The following is a 20686-nucleotide window of genomic DNA, read 5'->3' on the forward strand; positions in this document are numbered from 1 at the left end:
ATTAATTTTTTGCTTTTTTTCTGTGAAGTTCACCAATTGCTGCCTTATTTATCAGATCAGAAGAAAACAATTTATTGAGATGTTGTGAAGAAAAGAAATAAATTAAATGGCACTAATTCTGATGTAAATATTACCTATTTGTATCATCATTAATGATCAAAAATTAATATTGCCACCAGATGGATTCAAACAAAATTTCTCCAATATTTTTATTACAAAAAATAAAAGCGTCCCATAACGATGCATCATTTTGGCTCTATCTTGAAGAAAAGAAACCATCCCATAGCATATCAATGTTCAAAATTTGTAGGCTTTTTGGCCATTATATATATCAGAAAACGGAGAATCCATTTATCCCAAAAAATTCTAATGAAAGCATGAGCAGCCGAATTAAAAACTTTTTGCACTAATGTTCAAAAAAATCAGCTTGCGAAGCCCAGCAAAAGCAGAAATCACCAACAAATTAGAGCGTACACGAAGTTATTTGACAACGTTTGCCGTATCTATCTCACTTGAGATATTTAATGTTAGTTAATAGTTAAAAAATTTAATGAGTGTATTTGAATCACTTATAATTAATCCTTGAACAATTTTGAAAAAACTTTCGGTTATAGAAAACTGCCAGCAAACAAAAGATATCCTGAAAAATCAAAATTTGGTCTGCTTGCACGAAACTTTTTTGCCAAAAAACCCAATATCAACCATCGAGTTTATATTTCACTAATCATTAATCAAAACATTTTAGTTGATAACGGTATTTCTGAGCGGGAGGTTGTACCTCATCTCAAGAAAACAGTCGACAATTGCTTGCCTATTTTTGAACGTCGCCGTTTTAATATGTGCCAAATAGTTCCAGAATAAAATGGTTACCATGGAAAAAAAAAACACGAGGAAAAATCTAAAATCAAAGATCATATAGAAATGATATGCAAAGAGTTTTATGGTTCCTATTCGCGGTCCCGGAATAAGCATCTGGAAGACTTACTTTGTCCTAAGGTTATATGTTTTGATGAAGTTCATCCAAATGATGGCGGTAAAAAAGTCAAGTGGAAAAGACACGTCACTATAATTTAACACATAGTCTGCCAGCATCACAAAATACAATTCAACTTCGAAAAAGTAACAAAGAAGTTTGAACTTTGCTCAAAGTAATTTTTTGATGAGTAACTTGTTGAGTAGAGTAAAATTTTGACTTTTACAGGTATACATTTAACAACGCTACTTAACTCAAGTAAACAAGGAAAACGACAATTTTTATAGTGAGTGAATTTATTTCTAAAGAAAGGCTGACTTTAATATTCATTGAGGTTGTTCGTAGTTTTTTTGTTTCTTAAAAAAAGTTTTGTGCTACTGTGTGAAGACATAGAAAAAAATCGTGGGCCATTTGATGCTTAAAATGTTTCTATTTTGGATTAAGGGCTACATGCGCTCAGAAGGGCGTTAATTTTCTAATGCTCAAAACTCATATCAAACAAAACAAATATCAAAAAATATCAATTTTGCTGCATTAGTTGAACTAGGATTTTTTGCTAGTTTTGCTAATTAAAATTGGGATTAGCGATGGTAAAAGCTCAAACATTTGCACTAGCGCGGAGCACAGTTTTATACGAAAAAAAAGGTCTCATCACACAAGAAGATTATGTAGTTGGTGTAGGAACCTAGATTTCTGCGAAAATAACAATTAAACGTAGAAAAAAAAGTGAATTAGATGATGCGAGGTTTTTTCAAATGTTGTGTGGCTGCAATTCAGCAATCCTTGAGCAGAGAAGTGTCTCATTAACGTCCCCTATTAATCATATCAAAGCCTGGGTGATTTTCAAGGAAGAATTAAGATCTGAAGTTTCCAATGTATTCTCATTTGCAGACAAAATTCTTTCATCTGCAGACTAACATTTTTGAATTTTGCGCATAAATGGGCAAAACATTCTCCAAAAAACTTTCTGTGGGGACAAGGACTACATTTTTTTCAATATTGATTTTTGTGGAGGTTTTTGTATGAGATCTGAACTCTGACAGATAACTGATTGTTTATTAATAAACAAATCGTTAGTTGCAAAGTTTCCTTTTCTTTTTTCAACGCCGTTCAAATTCCTTTTTAGCAGAGAAAAGTTTGTGCAGTAGAACAAATGAAACAATAATATTGTATTAGGCGAGCTAAAAAATTTTGTTGCTAAAAAACTAAATGGAGATTGGTCTTTTACAGATTAGAGAACAGTTTATCAACAAAGAAACTGCAAGAAAAAATTAGCAGAGTTCAGTAAAATTTTTACGAACCATCACAAGAAACCCATACGGACAGAGATGAAGTTATTTTTTGATAACAACAAATTGCCTTCAGATGGAACACTGAACAATTTTAAAACGTTAGTTAATGACCAACCTACATACTTCAGTGATTGCAAATTAATTTTCGTTTGCGGTATTTAAATAAAATTAGAACCTTGAAAGTTGGAAATTGAAAGAAACTAACGTCAACATCTAGAGGAACCATGGAAGAAATTGAATTATAAAAAGCGAAATGGAATTTCATTTAGAATAAAATAGGCAAAAAAATTTGGCAGTCCGACATTTGCTGAAGTTGATGAGAATCGTCGAAAAACAAAAGACAAAAATTCAAACTCTAACATTTTTAACAAATTTATTGGCAAAATGGGCATTTATAGAGGGCCGGTTGTTACCCAGAACGTTGAAAAAAACAGAGCAAACTTTTGAAGAGGTCAACTTCTGTCCTTTTGTTGGAGCGGGATCTCAAATTGTATTGACAAACAAAACAACAACAAGGCACCAAGTCCAAGATACATCAACGCTTGGGCATTGAATTTGAGAAAATACAATTTTAGAACATATCTTCAGGTTACTCGAAAGGATTCAAAAGGATGAGCAGATCACTATGCGTTGATCAGTTTACAAACTTTATAAATTGCAAACTTGATCATAACACAAAATTGCTTTTAAAAGTTGAGAAAATTGAGAAGGAACAGTGAAATTACTGTCACAGAATCCATTATTTTAAACCGCACTAAGACAAGGTGACCCTTTATAAAAGATCATACTAAAGCTCATCAAGATTTTTCGTGTTAAGCAGTTCATGTCTGTCGTTATCTAGGAAAAAAACATTCTTTAAAAATTAACCTTTGGAAACAAACCTAACTCCGTTTATGTTTAACGGCTCTTTCTATGCGTCCTCATCTTTTTTGTAAGAAACAAAATTCCATCAAATGTAACAACTGATCTTTTCAGAACAATTGTACACTCTCATCTTTTTGAATATTACTTTGAACTATTGGAGCAAAAAGCAAACATCGCATAAATAATCAAATCAACTGAGCAAAAATTTTTGACAAATTTTTGCTCGAACCACTGAGGTTCCTTGTGAAGACCGTACCTTGGCAGCCAAAATGCTTATCTTGAATCTTAGATTAATGAAACTTCAAAAGATATCAGACGTGGGATAACATCCGGTAAATATAAAAAGCTCACTGGCCGCCTAAAACGTGGACAGAACAAGAGAACAAGTCCAATTAAGATAAAATTCAAAACAAAAACGAAATGGAGAGGCTAGTGTTTGATCCTGAAACAGATTCCAAAGCGGAACAAATTGCCCTCTTCAATGAAAACTTTGAACAGTAAATCTTCCCTTAGAAATGTTTCAGCCAAGGTTTTGCCCGATCAGCTCAAGAACATACTAGTTAACAGAAAGATGGGAGCATTCAAACCCATTTTTAACTATGTGTATTATGTCGGTAGTTTTTGCTACTGATATTTAGATCGGTAGTTTTCTCATTTTTAGTGTTTGTAAAAGGGAGATAATTTTTTTGAAAATAATTCTGGAATTTGTCCGTTTGAATTCTCTTTCCATGCTTAATGTTGGCATTTGATTAATGCAAATAATGGGTAAATATTCGTGTGCAAAAAATAGCGACCCCATTTCTGCGATTTGGGGAATGTGTCGCCAATTTACGCATTTCTGCTGTCACCACAATTCGCGTCAAGGATTTAGCGAATCTTGTTTCAATTTATTATCGTTTCTTCTACAATGTTCGCTTTGTCACTGCTTTCAGCAAATGTGGTTTTCAAAGCTTAAAGTCATTTATAGTGAATTGTGGTGATACCTATTCCCAGTAAAATGTTTCAAAGACAATTCTACTAATGCATTGTGTACTCATTTTTTTCAAATAATGTCACTTACTTTGATGGCATGTAATTTTCCTGGATTTTCTCGGAGGTTATTGCCAGTTGTAAATTGAAATTCCGACAAATTTTAGAAGATGCGAGGTTTTTTCAAATGTTGTGTGGCTGCAATTCAGCAATCCTTGAGCAGAGAAGTGTCTCATTAACGTCTCCTATTAATCATATCAAAGCCTGGGTGATTTTCAAGGAAGAATTAAGATCTGAAGTTTCCAATGTATTCTCATTTGCAGACAATATTCTTTCATCTGCAGACTAACATTTTGGAATTTTGCGCATAAATGGGCAAAACATTCTCCAAAAAACTTTCTGTGGGGACAAGGACTACATTTTTTTCAATATTGATTTTTGTGGAGGTTTTTGTATGAGATCTGAACTCTGACAGATAACTGATTGTTTATTAATAAACAAATCGTTAGTTGCAAAGTTTCCTTTTCTTTTTTCAACGCCGTTCAAATTCCTTTTTAGCAGAGAAAAGTTTGTGCAGTAGAACAAATGAAACAATAATATTGTATTAGGCGAGCTAAAAAATTTTGTTGCTAAAAAACTAAATGAAGATTGGTCTTTTACAGATTAGAGAACAGTTTATCATCAAAGAAACTGCAAGGAAAAATTAGCAGAATTCAGTAAAATTTTTACGAACCAACACAAGAACCCCATACGGACAGAGATGAAATTGTTTTTTGATAACAACAAATTGCCTTCAGATGGAACACTGAACAATTTTAAAACGTTAGTTAATGACCAACCTACACACTTCAGTGATTGCAAATTAATTTTCGTTTGCGGTATTTAAATAAAATTGCAACCTTGAAAGTTGAAAATTGAAAGAAACTAACGTCAACATCTAGAAGAACCATGGAAGAAATTGAATTATAAAAAGCGAAATGGAATTTCATTTAGAATAAAATAGGCAAAAAAATTTGGCAGTCCGACATTTGCTGAAGTTGATGAGAATCGTCAAAAAACAAAAGACAAAAATTCAAACTCTAACATTTTTAACAAATTTATTGGCAAAATGGGCATTTATAGAGGGCCGGTTGTTACCCAGAACGTTGAAAAAACAGAGCAAACTTTTGAAGAGGTCAACTTCTGTCCTTTTGTTGGAGCGAGATCTCAAATTGTATTGACAAACAAAACAACAACAAGGCACCAAGTCCAAGATACATCAACGCTTGGGCATTGAATTTGAGAAAATACAATTTTAGAACATATCTTCAGGTTACTCGAAAGGATTCAAAAGGATGAGCAGATCACTATGCGTTGATCAGTTTACAAACTTTATAAATTGCAAACTTGATCATAACACAAAATTGCTTTTAAAAGTTGAGAAAATTGAGAAGGAACAGTGAAATTACTGTCACAGAATCCATTATTTTAAACCGCACTAAGACAAGGTGACCCTTTATAAAAGATCATACTAAAGCTCATCAAGATTTTTCGTGTTAAGCAGTTCATGTCTGTCGTTATCTAGGAAAAAAACATTCTTTAAAAATTAACCTTTGGAAACAAACCTAACTCCGTTTATGTTTAACGGCTCTTTCTATGCGTCCTCATCTTTTTTGTAAGAAACAAAATTCCATCAAATGTAACAACTGATCTTTTCAGAACAATTGTACACTCTCATCTTTTTGAATATTACTTTGAACTATTGGAGCAAAAAGCAAACATCGCATAAATAATCAAATCAACTGAGCAAAAATTTTTGACAAATTTTTGCTCGAACCACTGAGGTTCCTTGTGAAGACCGTACCTTGGCAGCCAAAATGCTTATCTTGAATCTTAGATTAATGAAACTTCAAAAGATATCAGACGTGGGATAACATCCGGTAAATATAAAAAGCTCACTGGCCGCCTAAAACGTGGACAGAACAAGAGAACAAGTCCAATTAAGATAAAATTCAAAACAAAAACGAAATGGAGAGGCTAGTGTTTGATCCTGAAACAGATTCCAAAGCGGAACAAATTGCCCTCTTCAATGAAAACTTTGAACAGTAAATCTTCCCTTAGAAATGTTTCAGCCAAGGTTTTGCCCGATCAGCTCAAGAACATACTAGTTAACAGAAAGATGGGAGCATTCAAACCCATTTTTAACTATGTGTATTATGTCGGTAGTTTTTGCTACTGATATTTAGATCGGTAGTTTTCTCATTTTTAGTGTTTGTAAAAGGGAGATAATTTTTTTGAAAATAATTCTGGAATTTGTCCGTTTGAATTCTCTTTCCATGCTTAATGTTGGCATTTGATTAATGCAAATAATGGGTAAATATTCGTGTGCAAAAAATAGCGACCCCATTTCTGCGATTTGGGGAATGTGTCGCCAATTTACGCATTTCTGCTGTCACCACAATTCGCGTCAAGGATTTAGCGAATCTTGTTTCAATTTATTATCGTTTCTTCTACAATGTTCGCTTTGTCACTGCTTTCAGCAAATGTGGTTTTCAAAGCTTAAAGTCATTTATAGTGAATTGTGGTGATACCTATTCCCAGTAAAATGTTTCAAAGACAATTCTACTAATGCATTGTGTACTCATTTTTTTCAAATAATGTCACTTACTTTGATGGCATGTAATTTTCCTGGATTTTCTCGGAGGTTATTGCCAGTTGTAAATTGAAATTCCGACAAATTTTAGAAGATGCGAGGTTTTTTCAAATGTTGTGTGGCTGCAATTCAGCAATCCTTGAGCAGAGAAGTGTCTCATTAACGTCTCCTATTAATCATATCAAAGCCTGGGTGATTTTCAAGGAAGAATTAAGATCTGAAGTTTCCAATGTATTCTCATTTGCAGACAATATTCTTTCATCTGCAGACTAACATTTTGGAATTTTGCGCATAAATGGGCAAAAAATTCTCCAAAAAACTCTTTGTGGGGACAAGGACTACATTTTTTTCAATATTGATTTTTGTGGAGGTTTTTGTATGAGATCTGAACTCTGACAGATAACTGATTGTTTATTAATAAACAAATCGTTAGTTGCAAAGTTTCCTTTTCTTTTTTCAACGCCGTTCAAATTCCTTTTTAGCAGAGAAAAGTTTGTGCAGTAGAACAAATGAAACAATAATATTGTATTAGGCGAGCTAAAAAATTTTGTTGCTAAAAAACTAAATGAAGATTGGTCTTTTACAGATTAGAGAACAGTTTATCATCAAAGAAACTGCAAGGAAAAATTAGCAGAATTCAGTAAAATTTTTACGAACCAACACAAGAACCCCATACGGACAGAGATGAAATTGTTTTTTGATAACAACAAATTGCCTTCAGATGGAACACTGAACAATTTTAAAACGTTAGTTAATGACCAACCTACACACTTCAGTGATTGCAAATTAATTTTCGTTTGCGGTATTTAAATAAAATTGCAACCTTGAAAGTTGAAAATTGAAAGAAACTAACGTCAACATCTAGAAGAACCATGGAAGAAATTGAATTATAAAAAGCGAAATGGAATTTCATTTAGAATAAAATAGGCAAAAAAATTTGGCAGTCCGACATTTGCTGAAGTTGATGAGAATCGTCAAAAAACAAAAGACAAAAATTCAAACTCTAACATTTTTAACAAATTTATTGGCAAAATGGGCATTTATAGAGGGCCGGTTGTTACCCAGAACGTTGAAAAAACAGAGCAAACTTTTGAAGAGGTCAACTTCTGTCCTTTTGTTGGAGCGAGATCTCAAATTGTATTGACAAACAAAACAACAACAAGGCACCAAGTCCAAGATACATCAACGCTTGGGCATTGAATTTGAGAAAATACAATTTTAGAACATATCTTCAGGTTACTCGAAAGGATTCAAAAGGATACGCATATGACTCCAATTCATAAAAAATAGCTCATCTGGATAAATACCACCTTTTTATGTATCGCTAAGTTCTGAGAAAGTATTTGAAAGAAATTTACTCAATAAATAAGCATATGTTTTTTTTTAAAAAAAGCTTCTAAGCATAAAACAATTCTATTTTCTATCTAAGAAGTCTTCAACTGAAGCTGTGCTTTACTTTGTTGAAAATAAGTAATAAAAATATGGAAGAAATATACAAAAACTACTGCTGTTTTCTTGGATCTTGTAAATGACCCAAGTCAATATTTCAAGAAAATTTTTGAACAACGCTGAAATTCTTTCATCGAAAATTTTTCATCTAAAATCTCAGTCGACAGTTTTTCACCTAATTTCTTCTCTCGCAAATTGAACACTTGCGTAGAATAAGGTACTGACTTATCTGATTTAAAAAACTGTTAAACAGGGTATTCCTCGACAAACAGTGCTAGGAATGCTTATTTTTCTGTTACATTTCTACGATTTTTCTGAAAAACTTCAGGTGGAAATGACATTGATCAGTTTAAAAACTTTATAAATTGCAAACTTGATCATAACACAAAAATGCTTTTAGAAGTTGAGAAAATTGAGAAGAAACAGTGAAATAACTGTCACAGAATCCATTATTTTAAACCGCACTAAGACATGGTTACCCTTTATAAAAGATCATACTAAAGCTCATCAAGATTTTTCGTGTTAAGCAGTTCATGTCTGTCGTTATCTAGGAAAAAAAAGCAATCATTAAAAATTAACCTTTGGAAACAAACCTAACTCCGTTTATGTTTAACGGCTCTTTCTGTGCGTCCTCATCTTATTTGTAAGAAACAAAATTCCATCAAATGTAACAACTGATCTTTTCAGAACAATTGTACACTCTCATCTTTTTGAATATTACTTTGAACTATTGGAGCAAAAAGCAAACATCGCATAAATAATCAAATCAACTGAGCAAAAATTTTTGACAAATTTTTGCTCGAACCACTGAGGTTCCTTGTGAAGATCGTACCTTGGCAGCCGAAATGCTTATCTTGAATCTTAGATTAATGAAACTTCAAAAGATATCAGACGTGGGATAACATCCGGTAAATATAAAAAGCTCACTGGCCGCCTAAAACGTGGACAGAACAAGAGAACAAGTCCAATTAACATAAAATGCAAAACAAAAACGAAATGGAGAGGCTAGTGTTTGATCCTGAAACAGATTCCAAAGCGGAACAAATTGCCCTCTTCAATGAAAACTTTGAACAGTAAATCTTCCCTTAGAAATGTTTCAGCCAAGTTTTTGCCCGATCAGCTCAAGAACATACTAGTTAACAGAAAGATGGGAGCGTTCAAACCCATTTTTAACTATGGGTATTATGTCGGTAGTTTTTGCTACCGATATTTATATCGGTAGTTTTCTCATTTTTAGTGTTTGTAATAGGGAGATAAATTTTTTGAAAATAATTCTTGAATTCGTCCGTTGGAATTCTCTTTCCACGCTTAATGTTGGCATTTGATTAATGCAAATAAATGGTAAATATCCGTGTGCAAAAAATAGCGACCCCATTTCTGCGATTTGGGGGATGTGTCGCCAATTTACGCATTTCTGCTGTCACCACAATTCGCGTCAAGGATTTAGCGAATCTTGTTTCGATTTATTTTCATTTCTTCTACAATGTTCGCTTTGTCACTGCTTTCAGCAAATGTGGTTTTCAAAGCGTAAGGTCATTTATAGTGAATTGTGGTGATACCTATTCCCAGTAAAATGTTTCAAAAATAATCCTACTAATGCATTGTGTACTCTTTGTTTTTCGAATATTGTCACTTATTTTGATGGCATGTAATTTTCCTGGATTTTCTCGAAGGTTATTGCCAGTTGTAAATTGAAATTCCGACAACTTTAGGGGTTTTGTGAAATCAGACTCTCTATTTCTGAAATGTTGTCCGAATTACTCCCATATTCGTAACCTGCAAAAAATATAATTCATTTATTGAATTTCTGACGCATTTTGTTTTCACGCGCCTTTTTAAAGAAAAAAAATAAAGAGAGATTTGCTCCAGGGGACTGTTGTAATTTATTCAGTAACACGTTTGGTTATTGAAACTAAATCAAGTTATCAGTGATTCAGCAACAAAATCGTTAGACTATGTTTAACTTATGCTTGACCGAACATGAAGTTTATTACAACAAAACTTCATACAAAAGGTGTCACACGATAAGCGAGTTAACCATTCATAATTAATACACACCACAATATAGTTATGTGTTATAACGTGAGAGATAGTTGAGCAAGTTGATTGTAAGAACGTTGTAACGAATGTTCGGAGGTAGAAATTACAACCGAAAGGGCACAAAGCCGAATGACGATGATTAGCAACCAAAGAAAGTGCTACCAAATAAATTGGATCCTTTGGTCAATTTTTACATTAATTTCACAAAAGGTATCTTTATACATGTAAAAAGGGCCTTACAGTACGGGATATGGTGACAAATGAAAGATTGGTAGAACAATTATAATTACATATAGTGATTTAGTGTTTTTGTCCTTTGTCGTCAAATTTCTAAAACTATTTCAATAATATTATTTTGCTTGAATGATTTGAAGTATTTTTTGTTATTTAACTATATGGTTATAATTTTCATTTAATTGTAGCAAAAAAAATAATTACAAGTGGGGGGGGGGGGGGGGGTGGCTCCTCACTCCTCATTAAAAGTGACCGCGGATAGATCTTGGTTACACATTGTGTTGTGAGTACTTTTCTTTTAAAAAAAAACCACTGCCTTAAAAGGAATGATTTTTTGACATCAACCAATCAGGGAGCCGAAATTATTCTATTTTAATTTTCATTTTATCGTATTCTGCTCTAAGCGCTTTCGGCTCTATCAACGTTCTCCGGTATGTACTTGTTGACAGTCAAGCGTTTGCAGGTATCAGAAATATCTAAAATATCTCAAGGGTCACAATTCATAAATATAGATGTTAGACCTTAATTAGCGATCATTAGAATCGGTATCAGATTCCTTGATCACTTAATCGCACATTTTGACGCTTTTTGCATTAATATCTCGATCCATGTGTCTCATAGCGCCCTGGGTTGATTGTTAATTAAAAGTTAAATCTAGATCGAAGTTATATCTAGATCGCTAACTTATGGAAATTGGAATTTTGACTATAATGCTGAGACTAATAAGAAAAAAAAATTGCACTTTAACGGGTTCGGTTTTGCATAAAATTTTGAATTAACTAAATTGCATAAGTTGAAGTTAAAATAACTCAATCTTTTTCTGCTCCTTCCCCAGCATAAAAGAGCTCAGTCCTTTCCTGGTAATCTATGAATTTAAAATCTTACACTATAAAGCATAAATCTTCCATTTTTCATCAAAAATTTCTTGCAGGAATTTTTATGAAAAATGGAAGATTTCCACAAATTCGTCTTGCCAGAATTTTGTTTTTGTTAGTTTTCAACCATATCTCGATGGTGAAATTCTTGTGAAGATTGAAATCTACTAGATATTCAGATTATGATGAAATTTTTTTATGTCTGTGAAAAAAGTTTTGTTCATTTCGCGTTTTGAAAGATAAATTAAATTTTAAGATTTCCATATATGGAATATATTTACCCCAACAGCCGAAGTGTAGCATTATCTCAAAATCGTTCGTTAGTATAACCGAATTCAAGTCTGATTCAGTTTAGATATCTTATCAAATTAATCAAATTCAATTTGTTTCCAAGCGCTGTTAATTGTCGCCCAAGAACAAATTATTAGCCTGATCTCAGAAAGTCAAACTGGGTCTGTTTGAGACCTGCTACCGTTCAAAAATGTGACTTTGATCTCTTTTGGTGTTCAGCTGATTATAAACTAAGATTTACCTGTGGTGTAGTTAGATTGGAAATACCCAAAGTTAAACTTTCATATTTATTTGCCACCTTGTCACATAATATCGAGCTTGTTTATTGATTTGATTTGTTTTGTTTAGCTTATTGTCCTTAAATCACAACCGCGACATCAATTACTTTACGTACATTTGAAACTATTTGCTATAGTTTGAATACATAAATGAACATCTAAACAACACATTTCGATAATTATCTATTATTATTGTTTTATATTGTTAGATGCCTTGCATGTGAAAAGTTTGAAATTTATTTCGAATGCTCAAATTTGTGAGAACCGCGCCCTCTTCCGTAGGACGACCTCTGACCCCTACAGTTGACAACAATCAGTATATTCATCAGAGAAGCCCGTCTACAGTCAAGAAGGAAGCTCAAAAAGTATTACTAAACAAGGCTAATCGACCGGAGGAGGTTGGTACTATGCAAGGAGCTGTTTCTTAGAAGAACAGACTCTCTACAATTGATACTTTGCACCCCGGCTTGACCATCATAAAGACTTTTCTTGGCAACCACATCAAAGCAATATATGGAGTTTATGGTAACTGGAGAACCATATAGTTTTGCATGGGTGTCGAGAGAACGCAAAAATGTGCATTCCGAATTCTTGGATGCCATATAAGAATCAGATATGGAGATCTTGGCAACCATAGCAAGATGATATCAGAAATTTTTGCATGCCCTTTGTGGAATGCATGTGTTTTTAGATATTTGTGTCGAAATTACCCCCAAACTGAAGCAAGAGTGGGGGGGGGGGGGGGTAATTGTCTAAGGGTAGTAAAACGATGTATGATTAGGGATAATGGGGGTAATGGGGGGAAATTTTAGAATTTACCCCTCAAAAATTATCATTCAAAAAGATGTAAAATTAGGCAGGTAATTTTTGCGGGGTAAAACGATGTAAGATTAGGGGGGAAGGGGGTAATGGGGGTAATGATGGAGTCTTTGGAATTTTTAGATTTAACCCATCAAAAATTACCCCCCTACTCAAAGATGTAAGATTAGTAGGGTAATTTTAAGGTAAAGCGATGTAAGATTATGGGGGTGATTTTAGGAGGTAAACCGATGTAAGATTAGTGGGGCAAGGGTGTAATGTTAGATTTTAACCCTCAAAACTACCATACCAAATGATGTTATATTAGGGGGTACCTTTAAAAGGCTATAATGATGTAAGAAAATGGAAGAAATGGGGAGCTAGGTGGATTTTATAGATTTAAGATAAGGATGAAATGAGGATGTAAGATAAAGAGGTGATGGGAGTAAGGGACAACTTTTAGACTGAACACCCAAAAAGTACCCCCGAAAAAAGATATGATTAGGGGGTAATTTTAAAAGTTTAAAATGATGTGAGGGGGTAAAATGTTTAACTCATATACATAGGATGGCTAGTACTGGGTAAGCATCGGTTGTCTGAGGGCTAAGGCGAACTGGCTCAGGTGACAGATATTTTGGGTTCGAAGCTCTCACTCTGCGATCATGGAGGTAACTTGATGTGAGAGTGGGCGTGCCAAGGTGGGTAAAATGATGCAAGACCAGATGATTATTGTCGGATAGAACGACGCAATAGTAGGACGTAATGGTGGGTTAGAACGATGCAAGAGTAGGGTTTAATGGATCCCCTTCCCCCTACTCTTCCATCGTTTTACCTCCTATTATCCCTCCACCAATCTTACTTCGTTTTACTCCCCATTACTCCCCTACTCGTGCATCGTTTCACCCCTCATTACCCTCTGCTCGTTTTAGCCCCACCTCTTGCGTTGTTTTACCCCCTTACTTTTGCATAGTTTTACTCCTCATTACCCAAAAATTACCCAATACTCTTACATCTTTTTATTCCCCAAAATTTACCCCATTACCCACAACTGTTACATCGTTTTAGCCCCTTCTCTTGCGTTGTTTTACCCCCTTCTTTTGCATAGTTTTACGACCCATTACCCCCTACTCTTACATCTTTTTACCCCTGAAATTACTCATGCTCTTACACTATTTCACCCCCCAGAATTACCACAATTACCCCCACTCCTACATCGAAATATATCCCCTCTATTACCCCCAAACGACGTAGGAGTTTTGAAGGAATTTGGCAAAAAACTCTCACGATTACCCCCCTAACCTTCCGTCTTTTTTGGGTAAAAATTCGACCCAGGTGTGGTTCCTCCCAAGAAAAATCAAACCGGGACATTGTTGTCTATATATTAAAATGACTGGTTTTTATCTTTTTTTTGGGCTGCACAATAATAACCAGAACACCAAAGTACTAACCGAGAAAATCGGGGTTGAAATTGGACACATTTCATTGCTGAAGCAGTTATTTCAGCCTCAAGTGGATCCTGTTAACTTTAGTCGTAAGTTATTTGAATTCGCAATGCAAAGATTTTTTTCAGATAATGTAGACATGATTAACTTGGACAGATTTCCCGAGACGCTAACCTTACTGTTTTTATACGGAAAACGGGCAAAAATTTCTATTCCGTATGTACCGGGAAAAATTTCTACCCCTGTTTCTTCCGTATGTACTCCTGGTACGTTTCTACAATTTATGGCAGTTAAAGTTCTATCATTTTCAGTCGACACACATAAAAAATTAAATCAGACGGAAATCCGTTTTGGTACTAACAATTTTTTTGTTAGAAATAATTAGTTTATCATGTAAAAATGCAATTTCCACATCTATTTTGATCAGTGAGTGTGAGCGAGCTGAACGTTGCAGCTTTCAATTCTCATTATTGCTTCGCTCGTTTTTGAAATACGCGGACTTTGGGATTGTTCTTAAGGATTTAATTCAAAGATTTTTTTGTCTGAAAGTTTTGTCTGATGAAATACAGCTATTAAAATTTGTTTTCCCGAGTAACCACAAAAAAAAATAGTCCCTGCCTCCATGAAATTTGATATGTGAGAGGATGAATAATTGAAGAATAATTTTTGGTTGGCAATAATTTGGCCGACCTTGGCAGCAATTATAGTACCACGTGAACGTTTTGGAGGTCAAAAAGTGGCACTAGTCACCGAAAAAGAGCAATGCTGCTCATGAAAAGAATGGTTTTAAATGTAGGGAATAATCGAAAAAAAAAGAAGCTGAGAGCAGGCTGCTGTAGGCCTAACGCTGTTCCACTGCAATCACGCAGAAACAATAATTGTTATTATAGAATCACTAATGAATTTTCTGACGGCAAATCTATTGTTTGCCTAAAACAAGCCTTCTCAAAAATAAGTAATTATGCAAAATTTTACATAGTCTTTTTTCTATATAACTACGAAAGCGGGGATCCGAAAAAACTATGAGCCGAATGATAATAAACTCCATTTCTGTATCGAGCAGTAAAAATACTTCATGTATATTGGTTAAACTCGGATACTTAACCCGGTTTGGTACGAAATATTTTTAAGCTATAGCGTTTATAACGTATGTGCTGAAATTTTTTCTAATTTTCAGTCATAAAATCTTTCCAATTACCTGATGAATGTGATTCTAACTACATATTTTTGTCTGCGACAAACAACCAACTAATATATTTGCTAGCACTTTCTCTTTAATCAATTTTTCGTGTAGTACGACTCAACAGTGAAAGAGATAGTATGATAGTTAAAAAAAACTTAAAAAAATATTAGGGCTTTTAAATTAAGCTTTCAATGGTGCTTTTGATATTATTTTCAAGTTTTCGACTTTTGATTGAAATATCTTATAAAGTTTAAATGTTATTATGTCAGGAGAGCAGAAGACTTATTCAAGGTACGTCTTTTACCCATTGTGATTGTACCACCATCAGTAAGTGGTAGAACGCAGCTATAACTCTAGTTTATAAAGTGTTAGATCTGAATCTAAACACTTTATAAGACTGTATCTAAAAGAAAACAGCAGAATTATTCCATTTGTCCATTTATTAGTACTTGACGAATGAATATGCAAGAAAACTCATTTTTGGCTTTCCAGAAAACTACTCCACATATCCTATTCTTATTAGTACTTGACGAATGAATATGCAAGAAAACTCATTTTTGGCTTTCCAGAAAACTACTCCACATATCCTATCCTCAGCCACAATTTTGCTTCTATGGAGCGGAAGCAACATTTAGTTATACCAAACAGAAAGTTCAGAGAAAATGAGTCAAAAAAGTTTTGAAAAACTGCCAAAAACTCCCAAATGGCTCTTTTTATATGTTGACAGATCGGTTGGTTAACATTCCTGCATCGTTATACTCACTATAAATTCTCCTAAAAAAGTTTGTGGCCGTCCTCATAACATCTTTTCCCAAATCAATTAAAGATTCCGTAAGCGGGAATTTTTGAGTGTCTAAAGAATCTTTAGGGTCCAGTGTTTGCTTTGATTAGAAAACCCATCAGATAAGTGGTTGATCGTAAACTTCTAATCATAAACCAAATTTTCTGCTGCCTGGAAACTAGGCTCAATAGGTGCTCAGAAGCAGAAGTTTGTGAATCAGTCAAAGCTAATAACTCGAGCTTCAATGTTTTTTTTTCAATAAAATCATATATGATGTGCTTTTTTAATCAATCTTAACTGCAAACGGTCATCAATTTGGCACTCTATGGCTTCTCAAGCTACAAGTTGCATTAATTTTGAAAGTGAAACCTCTGCAGATCTAAGATAAGTTGACTCACAAAGCCATTTTTTTTAAGTATATAGTATTTAAGGTAAATAGCAAAAAACAACGCCACGATTGACCGCAATTTTCCAAACTCGTTCCACTGCTCTCACTTCACTACTTAGCAAAAAATGTCTTTGATACCAAAAAATAAATGCTTCTCAAAGCATCAAGCTCTCCTTTCTCAAACAATTAGCAGTTGTGTGTATACAATTCAGTTTTTTCACTGCATAGTCAATTCTTAGCTAAAAATTAAAGACAGTGAGATATCTTACACTCGCAATTCTATCAGAAATTTAGAGTCATTTAAAAAATGTTTTTTTTGCGAATCAAATTATGGCTGCAAAAATTAGTTATGACTATCGGGGCAAAAATGCGAATCCAGTTGAGAGCAGACTGAACAATTGTGTCATCAAATGGATCAAATAAATGTTCTATTTCCTAACCCATTGACTCCTCTACCCCATGTTTCAAAAATAGGCTTTATAGCTTTCGTGGACTACAGTGACAGTGAAGTAGACCATTCGAAATTTACTCAAGATTGGGAATATTTTTCACTGATATCTGCAATCGGTAATTTCTTATGCATTCGCTATAAAAATTTAACCATATTTCGTCCACGCGAGAAATGGCGAGGAAACGTCGTCACTCATGTTCGGAAACGCGGAAAAGGTATGAAGGATTGATGACGTAATCTGCCTGATTAACTTGTTGTTATTAACTGTTACACCCGGAATTTAGTGACTTTATTAAAAAAAGAAAGATTGATAAATAATGTTTTGATGAAATAATTAGCGTGGTTAGCAAACAGTTTGCTAATTCCTTTTAGCAATCGTTACAAAAAATACGAATTTTGGATCTAAACCATATACAAGAATGAATAACTTGTCCTCAGCCCAAGTTGAAGCTACTACACTTTCACTGTTTATGCCATTTAAATGCAAAAACAAAACAACCAGAAACAATCAAAAACATAGTAAAATTTAAACCAGCCAACTTTTCATTCTCTTTACACTTTCTGCATCTTTTTAAATTATGTTTTTCTAATCTTTCTATTAATTTTACTGTTATTTTTTTGCCTTCAAATATTCTCTTTGAACTTTATTTTTTTGTTTTTCAAAGCCTCCGCTAACGGACAATGCTGACATTTATTGGCAAATTTGCTTGCTCAAAATATAGGTTTCGCAATGTAATGCATTATCGGAAAAAAAATAATTAATCGCATGATATGACTTTGTTTAGTTATTGCGCATTAAAAACTACGTGTATTTTTCGCTCTTACCACAATAACTCAACTTTTGAGAATGTTTAGGCATCTCAAATAAATCTTAAACGACATCGACTAAAACTGTATCTTGTGATACCCCGGAAACTTTATACTAAAGCTGTGGATTGCAGCGACAAAAATTGCTAGTGTACCTAATAAAAATAGGACAAAATAAGCTGTTTATTAAATAATTAAGTCTTGAATCCAACACCAACAAATGTAATAAAGCTAAATTCTTTGATCCCGTTACTCAAAGCGGTATAGAGCTTTTTTATTGTACGCCAGCTTACCCAAATTTTTGCAGGAAGCTGTTGATAGTTAATATAAGCAAGGTTTTAGCTCCTCAAAGATTGCTGAATATATGCATTTAAATAATATAATATAACTTGCATTTGCCCTAATAACAGATTTAATCCCCCCCCCCCCAAAAAAAACAATACTTAAGTCAGAGGGTCGGAAATGACCGCGCGGTACGATCTTTTGTTTGTTTCAGATGTTTTATAAATGATTTTTTGTGTGATACTTGCTTTTGTTCATAACCAGCACTTTTAACCGTTTCAAGTATTTCAGCTGACTTTTCATCCCACTGTTAAATTTAAGAAAGCTTTGAAAAGTAGCTTTGGAAATTTGTGACTCTTAAATCGATCTGGGATATTTATTGAAGTCTTAGTTGCCTGGATCTGAAGTAAAACACCTGTTTTGATTAATATTTCAGGATTTGTACAATTTTTTATTACTTTGTGTTGAAAAAATAGCAGTATAGCGACCTTTTTTGACAACGACGAAAGCTGCATAAGTACTTAAATTTAGTTCCTCTATGTGTTTTTAAAGCTTTCATTTTATTTTTCCTTCTCGTGGATAAAATTCACATCACTGCTGTAAAAAAATCTATTGTTATTTAAAGCAGAGTTTTTACACAAACAAAAATCGCACATATAAAAATGTAGGGATAAATAATATATTTAATTGAATAGTTTTAATCTTTGATTTGTTGTGAAGGCTACTTTTGTTTTCCGTTTGTGTTATCCAGCAGCAATAGTATGTATTAATAGATAGCAGTTTTTGTGTTAGTCATATTTGGCAATTATTAATTTGTAATTGCACTATTGATGAGCACAGCCGGAAAGGTTAGAAATTTAACATTGCAGTCACTTTTTTAAAATAAATATATTTTTTTGTACATTCTTTGGAAACAGTATTTCTATCAAGTCAACATAACAAAGCCGGTGTTGATTTTTGAGCTTTTGCTTAAAGGTGAAATATTTCAAATTATTTTGGTTAAGTTTTCTTCTCACATTCAAAAAAATTCTATTTGAAATACATAGGCGAGATCATCTTGGCAATACCAAAATTTTATAACAATTTTACCTCGATCACTTTATAACAAGTGCTTTATAAATTTTATAATATATAAGGCAATTTTGTCTTATTCTTGTTTTTGATCTTTAGTAAAATTTTCCAATGTTTTACCAGATTTAGACTGACCTCAGTCAAGTTTCTCTACCTTGCGTCTCAAAATCATGAGTTATAACTGTCAATGGAAGCCGCCACTTAACCACTATTTATTCTAAATGTTTGATATGCAATCTGTCAACATACAACCCTATTTATAACTTGAGACTAATTATTTTATTTGGTTATTATTAATTGATCCCGATTCTGGTCTAACTCATTAAATTGTGCATATATGTATGTTAGAGCGTCCAGGTGCAAAAGTGGAGTGAACTTGACGAGCAATTGTACCAGGCTGTGAGGGCTAATAACCCAGACGAGGTGTTGAGGTTGATAAAATTTTGCAGTGGGTCACGTGATTCGGGAAATTCAAGTGTTGGCCAACTATCGCCGGCTAAACTCAACCCAATCGGAGATTCGAGGTGTGTATGTGTGAAACGATAAGAGTATCTACATTCGTTCCTGTATATGTGAAATTTAGGAGCAATCTTAAGCATGAATACCCTCATGGAGACACATGATAGACTCATGGAGTATACCAGAAATGAATTTCAATTTTTTTTCATGTCTTTAATTTGACCTGCTTTGCTCAATTCGGACTCTAATCGTTATCTTGCAAGATAATAAAAAAATCTTGCAAATAACGAATAGGTTTTGAGATCTTCAATTTCAAATTGCTTTCACATGATAGTGGCAATGTAATATAATGCAGTATCATCGTTTGAAACACGCACACGTAAGTTTTATAATGCCAAATCTTGGCAGATCCAGATTCTACAATGCCAGATAATCCCATAAACAGTGCCAGATTTGAAACTTGCAAGTTATTGAATCAAGCAATGTTTCGTGACTTTGCTGAAGTCATTTCGACAACTTAACTTACTTCTCGAAAAGCTTAGCAATTTTCGATTTATGTCAGTGACTTGACTAGAGTCCAGTAGGCCATTTAACGAGATCTTTTAAGAAAAAAATTCTTCTCTCTATGAGACTAAGTTTTTTTCTATAATTTGTTTCAACAACCAACACTACAATTACACTTAATGTTTTGTGTATTATTTTCGAAATCAGTAAAATTTTTAAAACTAGTTTATGACTTGTATTTTTATTCACATAACTATCAGTTAATTGTTTCAAACAGGAAATGAAGCGAACATCCCCGTCGCTTCACTATTGTAAAAAAGCCTATTCCTATCACAAAATTAGATGCCATTTACATTATTAAACTCCAAAAATGCGTGTATAGTATACATAATTTCTGTTCATTCTGTTCCTGACATACGGAAATCTAGTTCATGCTTCAGTTTTCATTCAATGTGTGAAATTTCTTCAATTGTTTCAGCTTGCATTTGTGTTGTGAAATCGGAAATTTGGATATTCTATCAATTCTAATGAACTCTGCTGCTCTCAAACTCAACGCCCCTGACTCAAACAGTGAGTTGATCAAATTCATCATTGAATAAGTGTTCACATAGATATTTTGCTCA

General features: G+C 33.6%; 1 protein-coding gene across 1 annotated transcript; it reads left to right on the forward strand.

Moving 5' to 3' along the window:
- The first annotated feature begins 11466 nt into the window (after window positions 1–11466).
- LOC142355121 (uncharacterized) lies at window positions 11467–20662 on the forward strand. Its single transcript, XM_075407385.1, has 3 exons — window positions 11467–12295; window positions 19449–19624; window positions 20542–20662. The coding sequence occupies exons 1-3, from the start codon at window positions 12143–12145 to the stop codon at window positions 20660–20662; spliced, it is 450 nt and encodes a 149-aa protein (XP_075263500.1). The 5' UTR covers window positions 11467–12142.
- Window positions 20663–20686: the final 24 nt, after the last annotated feature.

This window comes from Convolutriloba macropyga, unplaced genomic scaffold, assembly GCF_964194025.1.
Source record: "Convolutriloba macropyga unplaced genomic scaffold, txConMacr16.3 SCAFFOLD_3603, whole genome shotgun sequence".
Classification (NCBI taxonomy): Eukaryota; Metazoa; Xenacoelomorpha; order Acoela; family Convolutidae; genus Convolutriloba; species Convolutriloba macropyga.

What these genes read in the sequence shown, in the direction of transcription:
- LOC142355121 (XM_075407385.1), top strand. Translation starts at nt 12,143, where the DNA reads ATGCTCAAATTTGTGAGAACCGCGCCCTCTTCCGTAGGACGACCTCTG. An exon ending in AGGCTAATCGACCGGAGGAG is followed by an intron (nt 12,296 to 19,448) that starts GTTGGTACTATG and finishes TATGTATGTTAG; the next exon opens with AGCGTCCAGGTGCAAAAGTG. An exon ending in AACCCAATCGGAGATTCGAG is followed by an intron (nt 19,625 to 20,541) that starts GTGTGTATGTGT and finishes CAATTGTTTCAG; the next exon opens with CTTGCATTTGTGTTGTGAAA.